The 24,839-nt window shown below is 39.6% G+C and overlaps 1 protein-coding gene across 1 annotated transcript in view; it reads right to left on the bottom strand.

Annotated features, from left to right (window-relative positions):
* LOC126277891 (putative neural-cadherin 2) overlaps positions 1 to 24,839 on the bottom strand; it is an 87,669-nt gene that overhangs the window by 4,833 nt on the left and 57,997 nt on the right. The window contains exons 7-8 of the mRNA XM_049977443.1: positions 19,882 to 20,076; positions 8,220 to 8,375 (exon numbers count right to left, since the gene is read on the bottom strand). Coding sequence (XP_049833400.1) covers positions 8,220 to 8,375; positions 19,882 to 20,076 — 351 coding nt within the window. The remainder of the gene's footprint in view (positions 1 to 8,219; positions 8,376 to 19,881; positions 20,077 to 24,839) is intronic.

Below are 24,839 nucleotides of genomic sequence, written 5' to 3'. Positions count from 1 at the left end.
CCAGGATTTGCACCAAATACATCCGTCATACTGTGGTCATCTGCTGATGCACCCAGCGTACACTGGCAATTATGCTTCCCTCCACTCACTCTGTACTGAACTGTCAAAAGTTGCAACTTATTTTAAATGCACTATAGTAGGGCATGGGGGCAGGAGTTGGATGTTGAGCGAAAGCAGAGACATAGACTTGACATTTATAAGGATGTGGGAGTGTCAGTTTCAAATATGGTGCCTGCTCCTAGCGCAATGTGACATAACTCAGTCCCACAGTGGGACAAAGCTGCTAGGTGCTTGTTGGTAGCATATGTGTATGACTGTGACTGATTGATGCAGAGATTACCGACACTGTTATGAGTTAAATGAAATTGTAGTGAACTGTATGCCACTACATGGAACAGTTGCTGGATATAGGTTTCCACATGAAGGACAGCAACACCACCATCAGTGCTCACTTGCTGTTCACAATGTTTTGAATATTGTAAGTGATTCAGTTCCTATTAGTTCAACAGGGGAGGTATCACTCTATATCAAAGGAAGACACTGAAGCAGTGGACACATTTTTAATTCATTGACTGGCCAGTTTCACCTACAAAACAGAATGCACAGAAGTTGTATAAATTGAAACCTTTTAAATACTTGGTCTTTTCACATACATTTTGGAAGCATTTAAAATGCTTGAAAAATGAGACTCTTACTCATCTTTCAGGATTAAAATAATATCAAATTAGGCTAGTTTCTGATTTTTGATAATGTTGTAATAAAACAGGTTTTATGTATGGCAAAAATTTCAGTTGTTTATAAAACTTGTTCAACCTAAATGTGGAAGCTCTCCTTTTCAGGGAATGTAGAACTATACAGTACTAAACAACAGAAAAAAATCAAAATTTTATGAATTGGGATTTTTAAAAAAAATCCATAAATTGTAAAAAAAAAGTTCAGAACACTGTAGTAAACTTTGACAGGTAAGTTCAAATGGAGGATTTCATTGTAATCATAAAGCAATTATCTTCAAAATTTAAAAAAAAAATCAAAAAATATCTAGAACTGTTCCAGAGATACAGCATTTTAAAATTATTTCCAAAATTCACACCTTCAAAATGGTATGCGCAGCCTTTGGATGGCTGTATCTCAGAGCAGAAATTTTTTTGAAGGAAACAGAAACATACATGTTCCTTACTTAGCCTTTAATTTTAACATAAGCTAAATTCAAAAACATCCAAGACTGTGAAGGTAAGATTTTTCCTAGCCTGCCTGAATTGTTATGGACTATGCCTGTCAATATAATATGGACCAGTGAGTTTGTTCTCCATGATGCAACACCATATGTTAACCAAACCAAGGATGTTGATGGTCAACTAGCAGTAACCAGTGGGGATTGTCTACACTCCAATAATGCATTATGGCAGTTAATGCTATGATGGTTTGTGAATGTAGACTCATTGAAAATAGTATCTTGGTAAAGAACATGTGAATTGTTTGCATTTGTTGATGGGCCCATTCAAAAAACACTACCCAGTTGTGGAAATCAGTGTCATGCAGTTCTTAATGCAACTACATGTTGTATGGATTATACTTATGACAATGCAGTAGTGTGACAGTACTAACTACAGACATACTGGAACTCCAGTGTAATTTCTGGGTGCTTATCAATGGGTTGTGTTGCACTACAACTAGTACAACTATTTCATTAGCATTTCCTGTAACACGTTTGCCCCCTTTTCTTTTGCTGGCCTGTGTGCTGCCATCAGACATAAAGGTATTCACAATCCTGTAAAAGAATAACGAGAGCGAGCTTTCTCTGGAAAATGCTCGGCATACAAGGCAACAGCAGCCTCAACACTTCTCCTACATTCTCCACTAATCAGGAGCCTTTCAGTTTGTTCTTGTGTGGTTGCAACATTCAACATTCACTTGCACGTCTGTTCTCCAAATGAGAGGTAGGTATGCAGGGAATAAACACTGTGCAAGTATTGTAATGTTTAGAACCGCCATCTGTTCTACATCTACATGAAAAGTGAGTTCCAGTCGCAGTGTACTGCCTGTTATGATAGATTGTAGTTCGTTACAGTTAAAGTTAGATATAGTGGGAATTAGTGAAGTTCGGTGGCAGGAAGAACAAGACTTTTGGTCAGGTGAATACAGGGTTATAAATACAAAATCAAATAGGGGTAATGCAGGAGTAGGTTTAATAATGAATAAAAAAAATAGGAATGCAGGTAAGCTACTACAAACAGCATAGTAAACGCATAATTGTGGCCAAGATAGACACGAAGCCCACACCTACTACAGTAGTACAAATTTATATGCCAACTAGCTCTGCAGATGATGAAGCAGTTGATGAAAGGTATGATGAGATAAAAGAAATTAATCAGATAGTGAAAGGAGACGAAAATTTAATAGTCAAGGGTGACTGGAATTCGAGTGTAGGAAAAGGAAGAGAAGGAAACATAGTAGGTGAATATGGATTGGGGGTAAGAAATGAAAGAGGAAGCCGTCTCGTAGAATTTTGCACAGAGCAGAACTTAATCATAGCTAACACTTGGTTCAAGAATCATAAAAGAAGGTTGTATACATGGAAGAATCCGGGAGATACTGATAGGTTTCAGATAGATTTAACCAGGTTTTAAATTGTAAGACATTTCCAGGGGCGGATGTGGACTCTGACCAAAGTCTATTGGTTATGAACTGCAGATTAAAATTGAAGAAACTGCAAAAAGGTGGGAATTTAAGGAGATGGGACCTGGATAAACTGAAAGAACCAGAGGTTGTACAGAGTTTCAGGGAGAGCATAAGGGAGCAATTGACAGGAATGGGGGAAAGAAATACAGTAGAAGAAGAATGGGTAGCTTTGAGGGATGAAGTAGTGAAGGCAGCAGAGGATCAAGTAGGTAAAAAGACGAGGGCTAGTAGAAATCCTTGGGTAACAGAAGAAATATTGAATTTAATTGATGAAAGGAGGAAACATAAAAACGCACAGTAAATGAAGCAGGCAAAAAGGAATACAAACGTCTCAAAAATGAGATAGACAGGAAGTGCAAAATGGCTAAGCAGGGATGGCTAGAGGACAAATGTAAGGATGTAGAGTCTTATCTCACAAGGGGTAAGATAGATACTGCCTACAGGAAAATTAAAGAGACCTTTGGAGAAAAGAGAGCCATTTGCATGAATATCAAGAGCTCAGATGGAAACCCAGTCCTAACAAAAGAAGGGAAAGCAGAAAGGTGGAAGAAGTATATAGAGGGTCTATACAAGGGCGATGTACTTGAGGACGATATTAAAGAAATGGAAGAGAATGTAGATGAAGACGAAATGGGAGATTTGATACTGCGTGAAGAGTTTGACAGAGCACTGAAAGACCTGAGCCAAAACAAGGCCCCGGGAGTAGACAACATTCCATTAGCACTACTGACGGCCTTCGTAGAGCCAGTCCTGAGAAAACACTACCATCTGGTGAGCAAGATGTATGAGACAGGCGAAGTACCCTCAGACTTCAAGAAGAATATAATAATTCCAATCCCAAAGAAAGCAGGTGTTGACAGATGTGAAAATTACCGAACTATCCGTTTAATAAGTCACAGCTGCAAAATACTAACGCAAATCCTTTACAGATGAATGGAAAAACTGGTAGAAGCTGACCTCAGGGAAGATCAGTTTGGATTCCGTAGAAATATTGGAACACGTGAGGCAATACTGATCCTACGACTTATCTTAGAAGAAACATTAAGGAAAGGCAAACCTACGTTTCTAGCAGTTGTAGACTTAGTGAAAGCTTTTAACAATGTTGATGGGAACACTCTCTTTCAAATTCTAAAGGTGGCAGGGGTAAAATACAGGGAGCGAAAGGCTATTTACAATTTGTACAGATACCAGATGGCAGTTATAAGAGTAGAGGGACATGAAAGGGAAGCAGCAGTTGGGAAGGGCGTGAGGCAGGGTTGTAGCCTCTCCCTGATGTTATTCAATCTGTATATTGAGCAAGCGGTAAAGGAAACAAAAGAAAAATTCAGAGTAGGTATTAAAATCAATGGAGAAGAAATAAAAACTTTGAGGTTCGCTGATGACATTGTGATTCTGTCGGAGACAGCAAAGGACTTGGAAGAGCAGTTGAAAGGAATGGACAGTGTCTTGAAAGGAGGATATAAGATGAACATCAACAAAAGCAAAATGAGGATAATGGAATGTAGTCGAATTAAGTCAGGTGAGGAGGTATTGAATAGAATTGGGGAGAAGAGGAGTTTGTGGCACAACTTGACAAAAAGAAGGGACCCGGTTGGTAGGACATGCTCTGAGGCATCAAGGGATCATAAATTTAGCATTGGAGGGCAGCGTGGAGGGTAAAAATCGTAGAGGGAGACCAAGAGATGAATACACTAAGCAGATTCAGAAGGATGTAGGTTGCAGTAGGTACTGGGAGATGAAGAAACTTGCACATGATAGGGTAGCATGGAGAGCTGCATGAAACCAGTCTCAGGACTGAAGACCACAACAACAACAACAACAACAACACATGGACATGGTAGCACATTGAGTAGTCCCCTGTTCAATATGTCAAAGGAATGCAATACTGCAGATGGGGTTTCCAATTAGAAATCGTGAAATACTGGCCTTCCTATCCTCACAGCATGGAGGTGGATCCCACATGCCATTGGATATTCAAGGGCCACTGATTAGCATGTCGTAAATTAAAATTGTGTATCCATTTCAGCTCCTCTGATTACAGCACCATCTGCGGTGAAATGAAGAAAATGTTTCAGACAAAACATATGTAGATTTTTCCATAGAATTGTAATCTTCAATAGAAATTGTGAGTTCCCATTGAAGATTTCACACATGGGGTGGGGTGGGTTTGGCATCACTGTATCCGATATGCAGTTTTTGAGATATTTCGATGTCGTCAGTTAAAATTAACACCCTGCATATTTTTATCAAACTAGTTCTTTAAAGGAAAGTCTTTCTCGTTAAAACATGCTATGGGAAAGAGTAATTTCAAACTCTGAAGTGATGTCCATTTCTGATAGCAGATCTGCACAACTTACTAAGGCTGTTGTGCACGTAGACACAGAAAGGGATGAACACTTCAAAAATCTGTAAGGACTTTGTTACGGTGCCAGAGATATATAAATTTTTTGATCCAACATAGCCCTCAGCTAAATGAATAATTCATTCTAGGCAACCCCCAACAGCATAAAACTCATGCTAATTAACACTGTTTGGAGTAGGCAATTAATGGTATAACAGACGGAAGATGGATAGTTTAACTAACACTTTAAATAAATTTAAAGCAACTGTCCATTATGCAGTTGGTGCTTACTGTATAGTAACTGTTAATAATATAGTTTTGACTGTGAAAGAAGAACCCTGACTGTTGAAGTGGGTTTGCCAAAGCTGCTTTACATGTCAGCCACAACCAATTGTCTAGCACAATGTTATATATGTCTATATGGCAACACCTCACTGTTGGCGAACCTAGACTGATGACCAGTTTCTTTTCGTTTTTTTCCCAACATCATTATGTACCTAAAAACGTAAAACTAACAATAGCACAGCCAAGTTGTCTTTTACCATACAAAGTATAGTGTGAAATCACAGTTCAGGGGCATGGCTATTTGACAAATGAAAGCAGTCTGCTCCTATGAGGTGTGTTGGATGAATTAGAACTGCTTCTCATGAACAGAGGTGATAAACTAAATATGTATCACAATAGAATAGGTGCAGCTACTGATATTGATGTAATGATGGTGAAAAGACTGGACACTGGTAGAATCATTGGTTGGACTGTAAAGTAGAACACCGCTTTGAGAGATCACAATGCAGTCTCATTTGATCTAGGAATTCCATGGAGTTCATGAACTACAGTGGCACCTACTGTTGCCTTGAGACATGCTGATGAGGATCTGTTAGCTCTAGCAAAAAGAACTTTTTGTTGCTTTATGAAGAACACATTTTTACTTAAAGAGCATGTATATGGATACATTATGTACAATACAAACAAAAACAACAGTACCCAGGAAGGCCTTTAAAAATTTAAAAAACACAGTGGAATGTAGAAATATCAAGTTGAAGTATAATGGTATGTAATGCATAGAATGTTTACCAATGGTACTGGAAGGAAGAAAACGTCAGCTAAGGTTGAGAGAATTACCACTGACTGAAGAGAGAGTACAAAGAATGAATGATTAATCTTAAATAAGTGGAGTGAGAACTTTAAGTACATATCCAATTAAAGATCAAGATCTGTGGATATCCATACAAACTGCTGTTTAGTAAAAGACAGATGATTGTAGTAACTTGAAATCTATGAAGAAATGTTGGAAATACCATGAGGATGGATTCTGTGGAGCACCACCTCCAGGCACTTTGCCAGGTAATGTCACTGCTAAAGACAACACCAATCTCAATCACCTATTAAATTAATTGCATATTGAATATCTTGGCAAAAGTGTTAAGCTTCCTTTTGTGGAGCAAGAAAGAATTTCAGCCATCTTTCTGGTGAGTAAGAGTGAAGCTCCAGATTCTGAGAATATTTATCCTGAGACCTTGCTGCATGCAGCTCTGCAGATAATACTTCCTTTAACATTTATTATTAATTATTCATCTTCAATTGGACATTGTTCACCTATACGGTATCAATATATTCTGCTGGCTGAGCCAGAGGCCATTCTTCTTTTAATGTCAGGTAAGACGGGGTTATAAATTTTACTTAAAGGATAGCCCTTGACTCTATTTATAATATCTGCCAGTCTAACTTTAATTGACCTGTTTAAGAGACAGCCCAATAGCAAGATGCAGGAATGACCGTCTGTGTCCACCAACTTTAACTCCACATGGAAACTTATAATGACCATGTGTGTGTCATCTAACATTATTATGAATCGCTTGGTTAGACAGTGTTCCACCACTGCAGTTTGTTTTAATGGTTTGTGGTAAATGTCCTGCACACAACCTATCTATTTGTCTAATGATGATAAGTACATGGTGTCATCTCCATAAAATGATGAAAGGGAAAAAAGTTTAACTATTACTACAATTTCAGTGCTCGTGCAATAAAACCGCCACATCAGGTGTGACATTTAACCATATTTGTGACACATTCTGCAGACAGTATCCACATATAGCACTGAATGTACCTACAAAATTGTCTGCTTGTGTCTGTGTATGATGGATATGTGTGTGTGTGTGTGTGTGTGTGTGTGTGGGTGGGTGGGTGTGTGAGAGAGAGAGAGAGAGAGGGCGCGCGTGCGTGCGCGCACTAGTGTATACCTGTCCTTTTTTCCCTCTAAGGTAGGTCTTTCCGCTCCTGGGATTGGAATGACTCCTTACCCTCTCCCTTAAAACCCACATCCTTTCAACTTTCCCTCTCCTTCCCTCTTTCCTGACAAAGCAACCGTTGGTTGCAAAAGCTTGAATTTTGTATGTATGTATGTTTGTGTTTGTTTGTGTGTGTCTATCGACATGCCAGCACTTTCATTTGGTAAGTCACATCATCTTAGTTTTTAGATATATTTTTCCCAGGTGGAATGTTTCCCTCTTTTATATACAAAATTATATCATTACACAAACCTAGTTCAGGAGATATGTCATCATGAGCATCGGGCTGCTTGAAAACAAAACTGCTGGGTAAAATTTACTAGAGATACCAGTTAAATATGTGTACAAATATGTGTGAAATATATTAAATATAAGTGAAATATATGTGTCACATGTGTTGGGTGAATTTTAACCATACATATTACTTACTATCTAGAAAGAAATACTCTGGGGATAAGAACCACCAATCTGCTTACAGAGTGGGGGTGAAAATGTGGAGAAAGGAGGGGGAGGAGGAAATGGATAGACAGAGAGGGGAAAGGAGAACATGGACATGGATATGAGGAAAAAGGAACTGGATGGAGGTGGGGGGTGGACAGAGAAAGTGAAGAGGTGGAGATGAATAGAAATTGGGGGAGGAAGATGGACAGAGGAGGGAGGAGCAAATGGACAGAAGGGGGAGGAGCAGATGGACAGAGAGGAGGGTGGAGGAGATGGATAGCTGACCTAGGCAATGCTGGGAACTCAGCTAGTATAATAATAATTAAAAAGGGGGTAATTTAACATAGTTATACAAAACATCACATGCAGTGAATGAAGAAGCTGAGAATTTAACCCTTCGTCTAATTAATACATCACTGTTTCTCAAATTTATTGTTAACTATGAAATATTTACAACATCTTCTTCATACCTGCACACAAAGATGAAAAAGAACTAGCTGCTGTTCCACCACCTTCATAAATATACACGTTCAGTTCATCTCTGTTTTCAGAAAGCAAATCAGTGTCAATTTTGTTTTTGTGTTCCATCAAGTATTTTGTGTCTGGTCCGGAACTTCCTTTCAAGTCTGAAAAGCATAGGATAAAAATAATTCATTTTCATTTAATTGCCTTAAGTTCTACATCAGTGATGTCCAACAGTTCAACATTAAGTTACTATACAAGTGTTTTAAGATCTCACTGACAAACAGAGGATCATTTCATTTTAGTAACTATTCTCTCAAATAAACAAATTTCTCAACTGTGAACTTCAGGCATCTGTAAATTTCTGATAATGATAACAGCTACACAAAAATTAAAGGCATGTTCAAATAAATTATCAATAGGTGTGAAAGTGCCTGACTGATCCTGATTATATGCTTGGTACTTTTACAATAGTGACTGTCCATCTCCCAGGAGCATGGAAGGATTCTGTTTCATGTCATGAAATGCATCACTTATTTGGCCTGTCGGGTCAGCCCTGAGGCAATTGGAGTAATGTACACTACAATCTTGACATGGATGCAAAGAAAAGAAAGTACTATCAGTGCAGTTAATAGAAAGCACTTAACAGAAAGCAGTGATGTCTCTTAGAGCACCACAAACGTATTATGCATAAACTAATGGTAAGTTGCTCCAATAAAGAATGATGACATAAATAAAGGTCTTGTAAAATGATTACCAACCTTACCAAGTGAAATGCTTACAGAAGACTTTTGCTGGAGGGACAGAGGCAAATACATGTGTTTCTCATTGTTCCAAATGTAACTAGAGTGGCATACTTACAAGAGGCCATATCGGTGAATAAAATATGGGTGGGGAAAGCATCATTATTAATATTTGGATGAAGCAAAATCCCAATACCTGCAACTTTTAAAGGTAGTACTGCAACAATATTCTACAAATAACCACATGTCCAGTACCTGTATCATGTGAAATGTCACACATACTGGTTAAAGGTTCAATACACAAAATTCATACCATCCTTTAAATACATTATCACCTCTTCCAAAATCAAGGCACTGTGCAGTAACACATGTACGCCTATAATCAAAAGTATGTTTACACACAGTATCAAGTGAAATTTGTGGCTGAATTGAGGATATTTTGGTAAGAGAATCATTAAAAAAAGTAGACGTAAATGTTCTGCAGGGAAGTGTGTTGGAAATCTTGGTGTTCATGTTTTATATTAATGATCTTGGCCAAAATGTAAATAGCAACCTTAGATTCCTTGCAGATGATGCAGTTATTTGAATTGAAGTACTGTCTGAAAGAAGTTGCACAAATATTTATTCAGTCTTTGATAAGACTTCAAAGTGATGTAAGGATTGGCAACTAGCTTTCAGTGTTCAGATATGTAAACATATGCAGATCAAAAATGAAAAAAATGTAATAGCCATTGACTACAATAGCAAAGAGTCACAGCTGGCATTGGTCAACTCATTCAAAACCTGCACATAACAGTTTTGAGAGATATGAAATGGAATGGCCACATAGTGTCAGTCAGAGGTAAAGGTGGTGGCAGATTGTGGTTCACTGGTACTTGAGAAATGCAGTTAGTCTACAAAGGAGACAGTATACGAAATATTTGTGTGATCCAGCCTAGAACATAGCTAAACTGTGTGGGAACCATACCAAATGAGACTAACAAGGGATATTGAATAGATAAAAAGATGAGCAGCACAAAAAGTCAAAGAGTTGTTTGAGCTGGGGGAGAGTGACATGAAGATACTAAGTGAACTGAACTGCCAGATGCTTGAAGATAGATGCAAACTACCCGATGAAAACCCACTTATAAAGTTTCTAAAACCAACTTTAAATGATGAATCTAGGAATATATTACAACACTGTACATAATGCTCCCATGGAGATCCTGAAGATAAGATCACACTAAGTACAACACACACAGATATATTTAAATAATCATTCTTCTTGTGCTCCATACAGGAATGGAATATGAGAAGCCCTAATAACTGGTACAATTTGATGTACCCTCTATTATGTGTTTTTCAGTGGTTTACTGAGTACAGATGTCAATGTAGGTGCCCCCTGCTAGGAAACTGAGACTGGTAGATATATAAAATTTCCATCTATTTCCCCTCATCTCACCATATGCTCATATCAGTGGAGTCAGACAGGATGTAGGCTAGGATGAATAAAGAATCACATGTAAACAACACAGTCTGGTAAGGCACACTGACGCAGAACAACAATTAATAATGAGTCAGGTGTGTTGCATTGCATATCAGGACCAATGTGATTCACTCTTTTGCATACTAACAATGAATAAAAATAAGATGTATATTACATAAAATTAATCTTCTGTGTGTGAGCAATTCCTTTCAAATTCCATCAGTGGAATCCTTTAAATGCCTTAAACCCACAACCCACATTGGGTTGTACCCTCTGCTATACATTTCACAATGGGTTGCCAAGTACACATATAGATCTAGGTGCCTCATGCTAGCAAAACAATGCCTGTAGATAGATAAAATTCCCTCACAGAGACCCCCCCCCCTCTCTATCTCACTCACTCAGTCACACACACACACACACACACACAGTAGGGGGATGCCCTTTTAAGTTTTTACAAAAACACCAAAACAAATTTTCTTGGTAACAATCATTCATTGTTTCTCAAAATAACTGTCTTTATTATTTTTAATCTTTCTCATGTGTTCAAACCAATTTGGGAAACTATTTTTTCCATTCTGATATTAGTAACTCTTGTATCTGAAGGGTTCAACAGCTTTGTGGATGAAATATCATTCGCCAAACATTCTTTCTTTAACATACTGGAGCAAGAAGAATTATTTGGGTGCTGAATTAAATGAACACAGATAAAAATATTTTAATTCAATTTTTTTCCACTTCAAATCATCAGTTGTTTTATGTGCTCTGTGACAGCTGGCATCATTATGCTGAAGCATTACAAAAAGTTTAAGTTATTTTCCTTGACTTCATCAATGATATGCCACCCACAAATTGCACAGTGTTCAGCAGCAACTGTTCTTTGATTCTCTACTGCAGTGGTCATGATCCTGACATGTCCAGTGCAACCAAAGGAATAAGTGATGAATGTTTTTGTAGTAATTCTGATATACACCATTCTGTTTGGTTTCTCATACTCTTGGAATACCCAAACTGTTGGTTCATGCTTACTGTACTGCCCATACAAATATATCCTAATTTCATCTCCCATGATGATGTTTCAATATGGGTTTTGCATTAACTTGGTTGAATTACACCAACTGACACAATCCAGTTTTTGTGTTTTAGTCAAATTGTTTGAAATCCATCAGGAAAAGTTAAATATGCATGCAAAGGCATATTTGAAAGTCAATAATTGCATAATGCCTCATGGCCCTGTATGAGTCACATATTTATTTCCTTCAATCATGTTGCACACAACGTGGATGTACTTTTATATCCTTGGAGTATTTAATGGTGGCATGCTTCAATAAAATCTTCTCTCAGTTTACAAGCCACCTCACTTTGAATAAGACACAAAAGCTGTTGATAGCTGTCTCAGTCATCATAATTACAAGTTAAAATCAATGAGTGCCAGAGCTGGCATAGTGTTCCACTTATAAGTGCAATAGCAATGTCTGGATCTTTCGAGAGAGAGCTGAAGTGATGCATGTGTGGAAGGTGAGTGGGGCAGTTCTAACCCACCATAGAACCATGTCATTTTAGGTGGCCTGAGGAAGAGGTGCCATGTTTGAAACTGTTGCCATGTGCCTAAAAATAAAAAAAATAAAAAAATGCCTAACAGGGTTGCCAGCCATTCAGACACTGAAGCATCATGGGTTTGTGTATGTACAAGGTGTTGCCTCGCCACATTGTGTCGATCACAAGAACAACAGATGACACCATGAGCACCACCAGAGCCCCTTCGTGCCAGGAACCATGTCATGTGTGTGGAACTGGATCAGCATGAATTCCTCTGCACCCCATCTACGAAGGGTGGCACAAGCTAATGCATTGGCAGTTCACTCCACCAGAGTCCTGGACCAATTCCATGCACCAGCTCTCGGCAACCCATCAGAGCCTGGTCAAGGCACTGCAGTGGACCCTATTACTTTCCAGCAATATCCCAAGACATGTCTGTTGCCCAAATATGCTGAATGCTCAACATCCATCACTAGGGATTATCAGTGGCATATCCTTCACGTCCCATTATGTTTATTTACTGTGTGTTCCTGTCATATGCCTGTTTGTGTCTGAGAAGAGTTATACTTTTTTTTAATTTAAATCTCTCTACTTTGGTCATAATAAACCCCAGTTCTTGTTTACCTACGTCTTATTATTTCTTATCAAATATCTCTCCATGCGAGACAGCAGTGGTGACGAGAAATTTGGACCCAGATGGTTATGTGTGAGTGTTATTTTTCTGTTACTTATTCTCCCAGGTCACCTGATATTTTGTTTCTTTTCCTTCTTTCTCAATGACCAAACAGCCAGTATCCAAACCCCTTGACATGACACAACAAATTTTCTTTCTGTTGGACCTTCAACAGGTCTTGTAAGGGTTTGTCAGCACAGTGTCAAGCTTTACAACGGCAGCTGATGATGGCTCTCAACACCCTTCTTAGCCAGACCACACAGTTAAAGGCTTTTTCAGTACTCCTGTACCCTTTCACCTTTTTGACAAGAAAGTTACCTTGCGAAAACTGCTTGACACATCTTGTACAACATATTCTGGCATATGGTACCTCAGGTGATGCCCGTCATAGGGTGTTTCTCCTTTCCTACATTAGACCAGAGGTTTACTGCCTTCTGCAGCTATTGAAACCTGAACCAGAACCACATGCATTATCATATGAGGAACTAAAATTCTGCTTCCAAGAATATTATAACTCACAGGTACACACTGCTGTGGTGCAGCACAAATTTTTCAGCTGCTGTAAACAACAGGATCAGTCCTACAGGGAATGGGTCATGACACTCTGAGGTCTTTCTCGGGAATGCCAGTTTCAGAGTTAGGATGAAGCCTGTAAACAGTCTTATGCCTCATCACTCATTTGGGACACAATCCTGGTACACAAATCCGATAAGGGGCTTTAAACAGAGTTACTGACACTGAAAGACACCACACTGGATGCTTGTCTCCAGCACCACACTGGACGCTTGTCTCCAGCTCATTCAAGCATTTGAGCAGACTATCCATGCATTTGAACATGATCCTCCTCCTGTCTATTCAGCCCATGCTTGATCATCATGTGGAACACCTGCTGATGGTTGTGCTTTCCTCCACTGCAACCATTCTTCCAGTGCCTCTGCAGTTAGAGCAATGACATAGTGGCAGTCAAAGGACAGCTCACGGTCCTCTTTCAGCGTATGCCCATAACCTGTAAAGAGTGCCTCCTTGTTGTTGATACTCCAGGGGTGACTTGATCTCTTTACCATTTTGGGACTGGAAGTGCACAATTTGACCAATAGCATCCAGCCAGCCACTGAGATCTTCATGAGAAGTATCATTCGGTGTTTGAGCCTTCTACTATGAGTGTCATGGGATTTTAAACACACAAAAAGGTGGGAATTTAAGGAAATGGGACCTGGACAAACGGAAAGAACCAGTGGTTGTACAGAGTTTCAGGGAGAGCATAAGGGAACAATTGACAGGAATTGGGGAAAGAAATACAGTAGAAGAATAATGGGTAGCTCTGAGGGATGAAGTAGTGAAGGCAGCAGAGGATCAAGTAGGTAAAAAGACGAGAGCTAGTAGAAATCCTTGGGTAACAGAAGAAATATTGAATTCAATTGATGAAAGGAGAAAATATACAAATGCAGTAAATGAAGCAGGAAAAAAGGAATACAAACGTCTCAAAAATAAGATCGACAGGAAATGCAAAATGGCTAAGCAGGGATGGCTAGAGGATAAATGTAAGGATGTAGAGGCTTATCTCACTAGGGATAAGATAGATACTGCCTACAGGAAAATTAAAGAGACCTTTGGAGATAAGAGAACCACTTGTTTGAACATCAAGAGCTCAGATGGAAACCCAGTTCTAAGCAAAGAAGGGAAAGCAGAAAGGTGGAAGGAGTATATAGAGGGTCTATACAAGGGTTATGTACTTGAGGACAATATTATGGAAATGGAAGAGAATGTAGATGAAGATGAAATGGGAGATACGATATTGCGTGAAGAGTTTGACAGAACATTGAAAGACCTAAGTCGAAACAAGGCCCCCGGAGTAGACAACATTCCATTAGAACTACTGACAGCCTTGGGAGAGCCAGTCCTGACAAAACTCTACCATCTAGTGAGCAAGATGTATGAGACAGGCGAAATACCCTCAGACTTCAAGAAGAATATAATAATTCCAATCCCAAAGAAAGCAGGTGTTGACAGATGTGAAAATTACCGAACTATCCGTTTAATAAGTCACAGCTGCAAAATACTAACGCAAATTCTTTACAGACGAATGGAAAAACTGGTAGAAGCCGACCTCAGGGAAGATCAGTTTGGATTCCATAGAAATACTGGAACACGTGAGGCAATACTGACCTTATGACTTATCTTAGAGGAAAGATTAAGGAAAGGCAAACCTATGTTTCTAGCATTTTTAGACTTAGAGAAAGCTTTTGACAATGTTGACTGGAATACTCTCTTTCAAATTCTGAAGGTGGCAGGGGTAAACTACAGGGAGCGAAAGGCTATTTACAGTTTGTACAGAAACCAGATGGCAGTTATAAGAGTCGAGGGACATGAAAGGGAAGCAGTGGTTGGGATGGGAGTGAGACAGGGTTGTAGCCTCTCCACAATGTTATTCAATCTGTATATTGAGCAAGCAGTAAAGGAAACAAAAGAAAAATTCGGAGTAGGTATTAAAATCCATGGAGAAGAAATAAAAACTTTGAGGTTCGCCAATGACATTGTAATTCTGTCAGAGACAGCAAAGGACTTGGAAGAGCGGTTGAATGGAATGGACAGTGTCTTGAAAGGAGGATATAAGATGAACATCAACAAAAGCAAAATGAGGATAATGGAATATAGTCGAATAAGTCAGGTGATGCTGAGGGAATTAGATTAGGAAATGAGACACTTAAAGTAGTAAAGGAGTTTTGCTATTTGGGGAGCAAAATAACTGATGATGGTCAAAGTAGAGAGGATATAAAATGTAGACTGGCAATGGCAAGGAAAGCGTTTCTGAAGAAGAGAAATTTGTTAACATAGAGTATAGATTTAAGTGTCAGGAAGTCATTTCTGAAAGTATTTGTATGGAGTGTAGCCATGTATGGAAGTGAAACGTGGACGATAAATAGTTTGGACAAGAAGAGAATAGAAGCTTTCAAAATGTGATGCTACAGAAGAATGCTGAAGATTAGATGGGTAGATCACATAACTAATGAGGAAGTGTTGAACAAGGTTGGGGAGAAGAGAAGTTTGTGGCACAACTTGACCAGAAGAAGGGATCGGTTGGTAGGACATGTTCTGAGGCATCAAGGGATCACCAATTTAGTATTGGAGGGCAAAAATCGTAGAGGGAGACCAAGAGATGAATACACTAAGCAGATTCAGAAGGATGTAGGTTGCAGTAGGTACTGGGAGATGAAAAGCTTGCACAGGATAGAGTAGCATCGAGAGCTGCATCAAACCAGTCTCAGGACTGAAGACCAGAACAACAACAACAACAACAATGTCCCTCCTCCAAACTGCCATGCCCCACTCTTTCAAGGCTCAGAACACTCCATTTGCTCTGAGGGATAAGTTACAGATGGAGCTGCAATGTTTGCAAGATGATCTTGATGGCTATTCCAATAGTCAATAGTCCATTAGTCATGCTGGTCAACAAACTGGATGTCTCACTCAGCATATGTGCCAGTTTCAAGAATGTGATCAATCGACAACTCACTGTGGATGCTTATCCTATCCCAAAGGTGGACAAGATTCTTATTCAACTGAATGCAGACAAGATCTTCATGAAAACTTACCTCAAGGAAACACATCTACAGTTTCCATTGGATTAGGCATTGCGCAACTTACTGTTAACCAACGCACTTTTTGGTCTCTTTTGCTACAACGGCCTCTCCTTTGGTATTGCAAGTGCCTCAATGATGTTTGGAACATCTTACATGAGAAATGCTGAGCATAGTCAACTACCTAGGTGACATCATCATTGCGGGAAGGTTTGCACAAGACCTGGCTGATAACCTGCACGCTCTTTTCTTTGTCCTCCACACTGCAAATCTTCACTGTAACTTGGAGAAGTGCAGGCTTTTCATTCCCCAAGCAGAATATCTGGGACATATTCTTAGTGTCTCAGGAATTCTGGTAAGCTGCAATGTCCAATCTATGCAGGATTTACCACCACTGATGAATGTCACCACTTTAATCAGTATTGGGCCAACTGAATTAGCCATCATACGTTCATTCCCCAGGCTGCAACTACTGCTGCTCTGCTGCACAATCTCTTGCTCAGGAATGTGACATGGAATTGGGACATGACTTTCAACCACACTTTCCAGGTCCTTAAGGGGGCATTGCTTCAGCCCACCTGTCTGATAGCTTACGATCTGTCACTTCTTGTGTTCATCATGGCAGATGCACCCAGTTACGGTGTACGAGCTGTCCGCTCACATATAGTTGATGGGGTGGAATGACTGGTCACAATCTTTCGAAAATGTTGATTTTGGGCCGATGCATCTATGGACAAATAGAAAATGAAGCCCTGGCCATTGCCTATGCTTTAAAAAAATTCTACAAGTATGTCTATGGTCATCGCTCTACCCTACTGATCGACCACAAAAAATTGCTGCCACTACTTCATGCTGATGCCAACTCTCCCACAAAACCAGCCTTCAATGATGAGCTCTGTTTCTTGCCAGTCATTCCTATGAAATTCAGTACCATTGTCTGACTCATCATGCCAATGCTAACCTACTTTCGTGGTGGCTGGTGGGTCCAGACTCCTCCTTTGATTCCAATCCAAAACTCTGTGGCCACTTAGATACTGAAGATGAAGCAGCTCTCACCTTACTATCACTGCTAAGCCCATGGTCCAGCATTCTGTGGAAGACCCAGGTCTTTGCAAACTTCTCCTTTTAGTTTGTTGGGGATGGTCATTGGACCAACGGCAGATGGTTAACCCAGACAATCAAGGTTATTGGTATTGCTGGCACGAATTCTCTGCCCTCAATGGTGTCTTGTTGCTTCAGGGCGGAAATGGCCACCCTTGAGTGATCATCCCATCTCCTCTTCAATGCCAGGTTCAACACCTGCTTCACGAACATTATTGGGGCATCATACTGACAAAACACCTGTCACAGCAACATGTATATTGGAAAGGGATAGACATAACATTGCTGGCTTGGTGGATACCAGGAAAAAGGAAATAAGCAGCCCCACTAAGTTGCCGTTTTCTGTGGTCACAGATATCGACCCCATGGTCATGATTTTGCAGGCCCTTTTCTCGGCCAACTGTGGTTCACTGTGGTTGATCCTGTATCTGGTTTTCCATAAATCTCCTGGATGTCTTCTAAATCATTTCAGCATGTGAGTCAAGCCTTGAACTGCATCTTTGAGACTGACAGTGTGCCAGAAACATAGGCCTCAGTTTACATCCACAGAGATCACTTCTTTCTGCACATCCAGTGGTATTGCTCTCGTCCACACAGTGCCTGTCCACCCAGTGTCGAATGGTCTGGTGGAGTGGCTTGTTCAAACATTTAAGGATCAGCTATCAAAGATTCACCAGCGTGTCACTTTGGATGATGCACTCTCCACCTTTTTGGCCTCCTACCAACAGGAGCGGACCAGTCGAGCTAATGACTCTACCGAAGGCTGCAGCAATCTGTTCTCTCCCTGCTCCATCCATCGCCAGAGGAGCCAGCATCACGAGGTTCTCTGCATCGCTTTTCCATCTGTGATGATGTCTGGGTCCTGACCTTCTCCAAACAAGGGTGCCAATGGACTCTGGTGGTAGTGTTGCAATTGCTGGGACAGGCAATTGTTGACCTACAGCTCCCAGATGGCTCGTGCCGTCGCAAACATCTGAACCAAATCTACCCGTGGGAACTACTGTTGGAAACTGACACAGACTCAAGCCTTTTCCTTGTTCTAGGTTCATCTGTACCACTGCAGGATGCCATCTCTGGTGGCCCCTTTGTCTTCTGTGGAGGGTGGTCTTTCAGTTCCCAACACCAGGTCAATACCAATGCACGTCGACTGAAGTGCTCAGGCTCCATACCCACCAGGGGCCCTGCCAACACCATGGAAATAGACCCTGATGGCAAAATCAACTTTTGTCTCTCTCATCCTCTTGCAGGGGAGGGATGCTGTTCATCTAAAGGGATTGGCAACCCCTCAGGCACTGAAGCATCATGGGTTTACATCTACTACTGTCTATTTCATCCTCTTTTGGGAGAGGGATGCCATGTACCCGCTGTTCACCTAAATGGATCGGCAACCCCTGAGACACTGAAGCATTATTGGTTTACATATGTACAAGGTGTTGCCTCCCTGGACTGCGCTGATCACAATGTGGTTGACAAGCAGCAGGACAAGTACCACCAGAGGTCCTCTGTGCAAGGGTCCTATTTCCTAGATTGACATGAATTCCTCCACGTCTGAAGAACATAGGGCAGTGCAAGTCAACACACGTCTGTAGTTCACTCCACTGGCATTCTGGGTCAGTTCATGCACCAGCTCTTAGCAGCCTATCAGGCAGAGACTGGTCAGAAGCCACAGGAGTGGAATCTACAAATTTACTGAGATGTACACGTCAGCCAACTATGCCAAAAAATCAGGGATTATCAATGGCTTAGTCTTCATGTCTGACTACATATATTAACAGTGTGTTCCAGGCAAATGCCTGTTAACTGTCTGAGGAGTTGTATTATTTTTTGTTGAGAAGAATTTTTTTGTTATTAAATCCCTCTGCTGTGGTCATAATAAACAACTGTTCTTGTTTAACAATGTCTTATTATTTATTATCAAGCATCTCCCCATATAGCAACTGTTGCTCCTGCCTCCTCACAATGATCAAGCATCCGTCTTTGCTTTTGCTTGACACCCAGAATATGCCCCCATTCCGTCTTAAGTATGAACCCCTGGTCTCTGTTAAAACTGTTGTTGTTTAATCTAATTTTAGGTACCTCCTTTATAACAGTATTTCAGTATGATGACACAGCACCCAAAACTCTTATCTTTTCAAATTGTACTTTGTGTCCATTTTCTAGGCAATATTCAGCCATGGCCAACTTCTCAAGTTTCCCTCTGCACAATGCTCAGCAACAGCATGAATCCTCTGCCCCATGTAAATGTTTCTGCATTCACAAAGTACACCACACACACACACACACACACACACACACACATACACACACCAGGAACTTGGAAGATCTATGCTGTGTTTAACAGAGAGTAACATATCTCATATCCTGGAGGCAGCCATTCATCCATTCAACTACATCCTTAAATATCTGCTTTGTTCAAATTATTGTTCAGTCTCTTTAATGCAACAATTTATTGATCAATTACCTTAGTATTATAATTTATTTTAACAACATTTAAGGTTTTGGTGTACAAAGACAATATTTTTCTTTATTAACAATGTTTAGTAACATTCGTTACCAACAACAAATTCTTACCATGTAGTTCCATGGAAACTGATGCCTCAGTTTCCTTAATAGATGTCTTCTCTGGCTTTATGCCACATGTCCCACCATTCCCACTTCCTGCATCATCAGCATAATTCATTACATTTTCTTGGATGTCATCTTTAACCTCAGTTCTCCTATGGATGCTGAAGAAATACTTGTAACCAATTAGACTAGTAACCAAAACTGTAAGTTAAATGGTTTAATCATTTTTATATTGTGATATATAATGCTAATTACATTAATAGCAATTTAAAATGTTAGCTACTTGTGGAAATAAACATGTGGATATACTAAAAATTGTAAATGGAGAGTTTCATCAGTTACTTGGTTCAAAATCCCAGACAGAATTTAAAAAGTCATATACAGAACGACAATTATTGAACTATATGGGGAAAAAATGTAAATTCATTACAAACTTCAAATGCACACACTTTATTCAATAAGTAAATGTCACTACAGACATTAAGATTTAGGTTATGACATATTTGATATGCCTGCCAACATCGGCAAAAATGTGGCGCAGACGAATGATGAAATTCTGCATGACCCGCTGAAGTGTCAAAATATGCTGTCAATGACCTCCTGAATGGCTGTTTTCAGCTCAGCAATGATTTTGGGTTTATTGCTGTACACGTTGTCTTTGATATAGCCCCACAAAAAGAAGTCACATTTTTTTTAAACCAGAGAAAATGGTGGCCAATCGAGGACCATGCCAGTGGCCTCTGTGTGTGCCAGATCCAGAATTCGGTCCCTAAAATGCTCCTCCAGGACATCAAACAATCTCCTCCTTTGATCGGGTTGAGCTCCATCTTGCATGAACCAAATCTTGTCGAAATCAGGGTCTTGGATAATGGAAATGAAATCATCTTCCAAAACCTCCATGTACCACTTGGTAGTCACCATGTCATCCAGGAATATCACACTGATTATTCAATGAGTGGACATTGCACACCACACAGTCACCTGTTGAGGGTGAAGAGACGTCTCGATTGTGAGATGCAGATTCAGTCCTCCAAATGCATAAATTTTGCATTTTGATGAACCCGTCCCAAAGAAAGTGGGCCTTGTCACTAAACTGAACCATATTCACATCAAAGTCCTGTTCGTCAATCCTGTGGGCAAGTGTTGATGAAACACAACCACTGTTGTATGGCCCTGGGGCTTAATGGCTGATGGGTTCGAATTTTGTAGGGGAAGAGATTCAGGTTTTCAACAACAATTTGTTACAGTGTCTGGTTGATCCCCATCTGTTGCGCAACTTGTCTGATTGATTTCCTGGGGCTGATTTGAAACACAGCACGTGTCTTCTCAATATTTTAGGCATTATCAACCCTGGATGACCAAATTTCCAACGCTGTCATCACAAACACTACCCATTCTCTCAAACTTGTAAATCAAATTCTTGAGTGTTAGAACACTTGGATCAGTTGCCTTCAGCTTGAACTCGGTCACAAACTTCCTTTGAGCTGCAGTTGGGCTGTTTTTGCTCACACTATTGGCCTTTGCAAGCACTATATGCACAGGCACACTATACTGTGACATTTTCATGTGCAAATTGTCAACCGCAAGGCATGTGTGCATGTGGATACTAATTCTCATCATGTCCCACAGCCAAACATGCAGTTTGAACATCCTAACTCAAACCGTTCAGAAATTATGACAATTTTATTTCACTTAGTTCAATAATTGTCACTGTAGTTTTTACAGTGTGTATAGATTTTTCTACAGTATTATACAAGAAGTATAAGCAACTAGCTGTTCAATATGTCCGACATGCATCTGGTGTACATCAGATGTGCCAAATGCACTAAACTGTTGAAAGAAAGGCCTTGCAGTCTTGTGGAAAAGAACAAAGTTTTGCATATTAAGTGAATCTTTAAATTTACTAATGAATGACATTCTTGTCTGAGAGATCCTGCAGCTGCATACATTTTAGGAAAGGTTTGAAAAAGTGTAAGTCATGAATACAACACCAGAAAATAAAAATGATAATGCCTAAACATCTATAAATGCCTTTTCTGACATTGGACAGACAAGTGCTCAAATGAGGAAGATGCCCTAATCATATGAGGGATATGTACATGTCAAGTGAGAACAGTTTCCACAAAACCCTGCAACTACAAGATTTGCAAAAATAAAGTGTATATGTTTGAGTGTACTTCTAAATGAGATAAACCCATCGCAGTACATGGAATTCATCAAAACTTACAATTTACCTGTTTAATCTTGCACACTAAACTGAAATTTTAGACTTAGGAGACATTAAGAAATTCATATTCAATATGTTGGACAAGAAATGTGATACATCACTAATATAGGGAGTACAGTATACCGTATTTACAGGAATCTCAGCCGCACTTTTTTTCTGGTTTTTGTGATCCAAAAAACTGCCTGAGGCTTAAAATCGAGTGCAAAGTAAGTGGAAGTTCTGAAAAATGTTGGTAGGTGGTGCCACAACTAACTTCTGCCGTCGATATATGTAGTCCTACACAGGCATGCTTGGCAGGCACAAAGATAAATACTGGCACCAAAACCTCTGCATCACTAAATAAATTAAAAGAAAAGGTAGAATAATGTAAACATTATGCCATGTATTCTTCCGTGTTTGAGGCTATCTCATTTAAATCCTGTCTGCCTACTAAACTACAAAACTATAGTGAGACAACAGCAAACATGGAAGAATATACGTATCATGTCATGTTTATATTCATATTATTCTTATGCTGAATAGTGATACATTCAGAAATGAAACACGGTAACTGACTAGATTTTTAAATCTAAGATGACTCTAATTTCTGTGCACAATGTAATGTACTAAAGGGGCGTCTGCAAAGATTTTCAAACGGAGAGAATTTTTTCGCTAAACTCTCGTTCAGAACATCTTCTATCATACGCAGTCTATTATTTGGTTCTTGTTGATCATTAACAAAGAAAGCAACAGTGTAAGTAACAACAAATAGCAGCAGCCCCTTGCCATCGATTCACTTATGAGACAATTCCTCTCTTTTTTTTCTCTTTATTGTAAGCCGTGGTAGCGCGCACAAAAGCAAGCCATGCCGTGAGCGATGACAGGTCATAAACACTCATTATCAAAATGCAACAAACAATGCATGACACAATACAATAAATCATTTTCAGCTTAGAGTGACGTAAAGACCTATAACAAAGGAAACGGCACTTATCAGATCAAAGCAAAATAAGCAATCGACTCAAACCAGACAAAGCACATCAAAAAGTGATGGTACCCATATAAATACAGATGGAGCGTCTGACACATAGCAATGGCTACTTGGTAAAGTTTAACAGTTAAGCTTACGACTTGAACCACACTACTGTAACCGTGTCTTCATCCATTTGACCTAAACTGTGTCTCATGTTACAACGGACCAACTTTGTTTAGATTTGGAGGTGCCGTCCAAAAGTTTTCTCTCCCGTTGAATTCCGAGTCTCAAATTTCAGGTACGGCTTAGATTCGGGAAATTTTTTTTTTTCCTTCATTTCGAGTCTAATTTTTCAGGTGTGGCTTAGATTTGAGTGTGGCTTAGATTTGAGTAAATATGGTATTGTCTAAAACAAGAGACTTTCTTGAATCAAGTGTTGTTTGAACTTCTGTATACAACCCATAAATTAATACATAAGGTCTAAATTGTGATATGTACTTATTTCAATCATGTTTCTGTCACAAAGCATTTATACTTTTTTTGTCTTGAGAGTAGCTTGAAATTACTTGACTTGCAATAATGGTAAGTGAAGTATAAAAGAGAGGATAGGTCATTCACTACTCATGAAATAAAGTAGACACTGAGCACAGGCAGAAAGGCAGATTGCACCAAACTATCAGATTATGGCTGTCAGGCAAAGGTACTGAGTTCAAGTCTCAGTCTGGCACACAGTTTTAATCTGCCAGGAGTTTCATATCAGCACCCAGTCTGCTGCAGAGTGAAAATCACATTCTGGAAGCAAAATTCTTGATGAATTCTAAACTCTTCTTGGAAAGTTGGAACCATTCTTGAAAGCTAAACTCTTGTTGAAAACTAAAAATCTTCTTGTGATAAAAAAGAAAAAAATCATTTGACTACAAGTGAATAGACAAGTCTTGATTATGGTCCAAATAATGTAAAATTAGGAAATTTTGAAGTTTTCCCACATTTATGGCCGTATTTTGTATTTACAGTGTTGCTGAAGCAGACAATAAAGCCATTCTCTGATGATCACATTCTTTTTAAGTAGAATACTGGTTACAAATTGTTAAAGAATATATTATTATTCACTATCAGAAGAATCTTGAATCCTGTATCAAACCAATGTATACTGGTATGACATGTGGCGTTGTTGTGGTAATGAGGACCATTTTTTATTTAAAGTTCCATTTACAGTTAAATAAGTGTTCCATTAGGGTGACTACTTGGTGCTCCTTGCAATATGGGGAAGAGGAAAAGTGGATTTTGATGGTCTTCACCTTTGTAATTACTGATTACCTGACCACATCTTACTAGTCACTGTGTATATTCAGTGAGTGTGTCAGGAAGTGTGTATGCCTTCGAACATTTTGCCAGCTGTTTACTTGCAATAAATATGTGAACTGGATGGCAGAAGTGCCTCATTTTCAATGTAGCTCCGGTGTTGCCATTGATATAACCAGTCAGTCCCCAGCGACAGTTGGTTACACATCTAGAGATTCTGATAGATGCTAGTAGCATTCATGTGGCATAATGCCACAACAAATAATAGATGCCCACTGGGCCTGCTTCCGCTGGGTGTCAACAAGAGACAATGTGTACCCACTAAGCTTGTCTCCACCAGCTGCCAAAAACAGCAATCTCTGCAGATTGGATATAGGGCAGCCTCATGGTAACCAGGATTAGTTCTCTGCGAGCTACTGAGCAGATTATGTAGTGTCACGGCATTCATAGTGTGTTGCTGAGTGATGAAATCTGTAGCTGTGT

This window comes from Schistocerca gregaria, chromosome 6, assembly GCF_023897955.1.
Source record: "Schistocerca gregaria isolate iqSchGreg1 chromosome 6, iqSchGreg1.2, whole genome shotgun sequence".
NCBI classification, from domain to species: Eukaryota; Metazoa; Arthropoda; class Insecta; order Orthoptera; family Acrididae; genus Schistocerca; species Schistocerca gregaria.
Note: the sequence above shows the minus strand (reverse complement) of the source record. Positions and strands in the feature narration are given on the sequence as shown.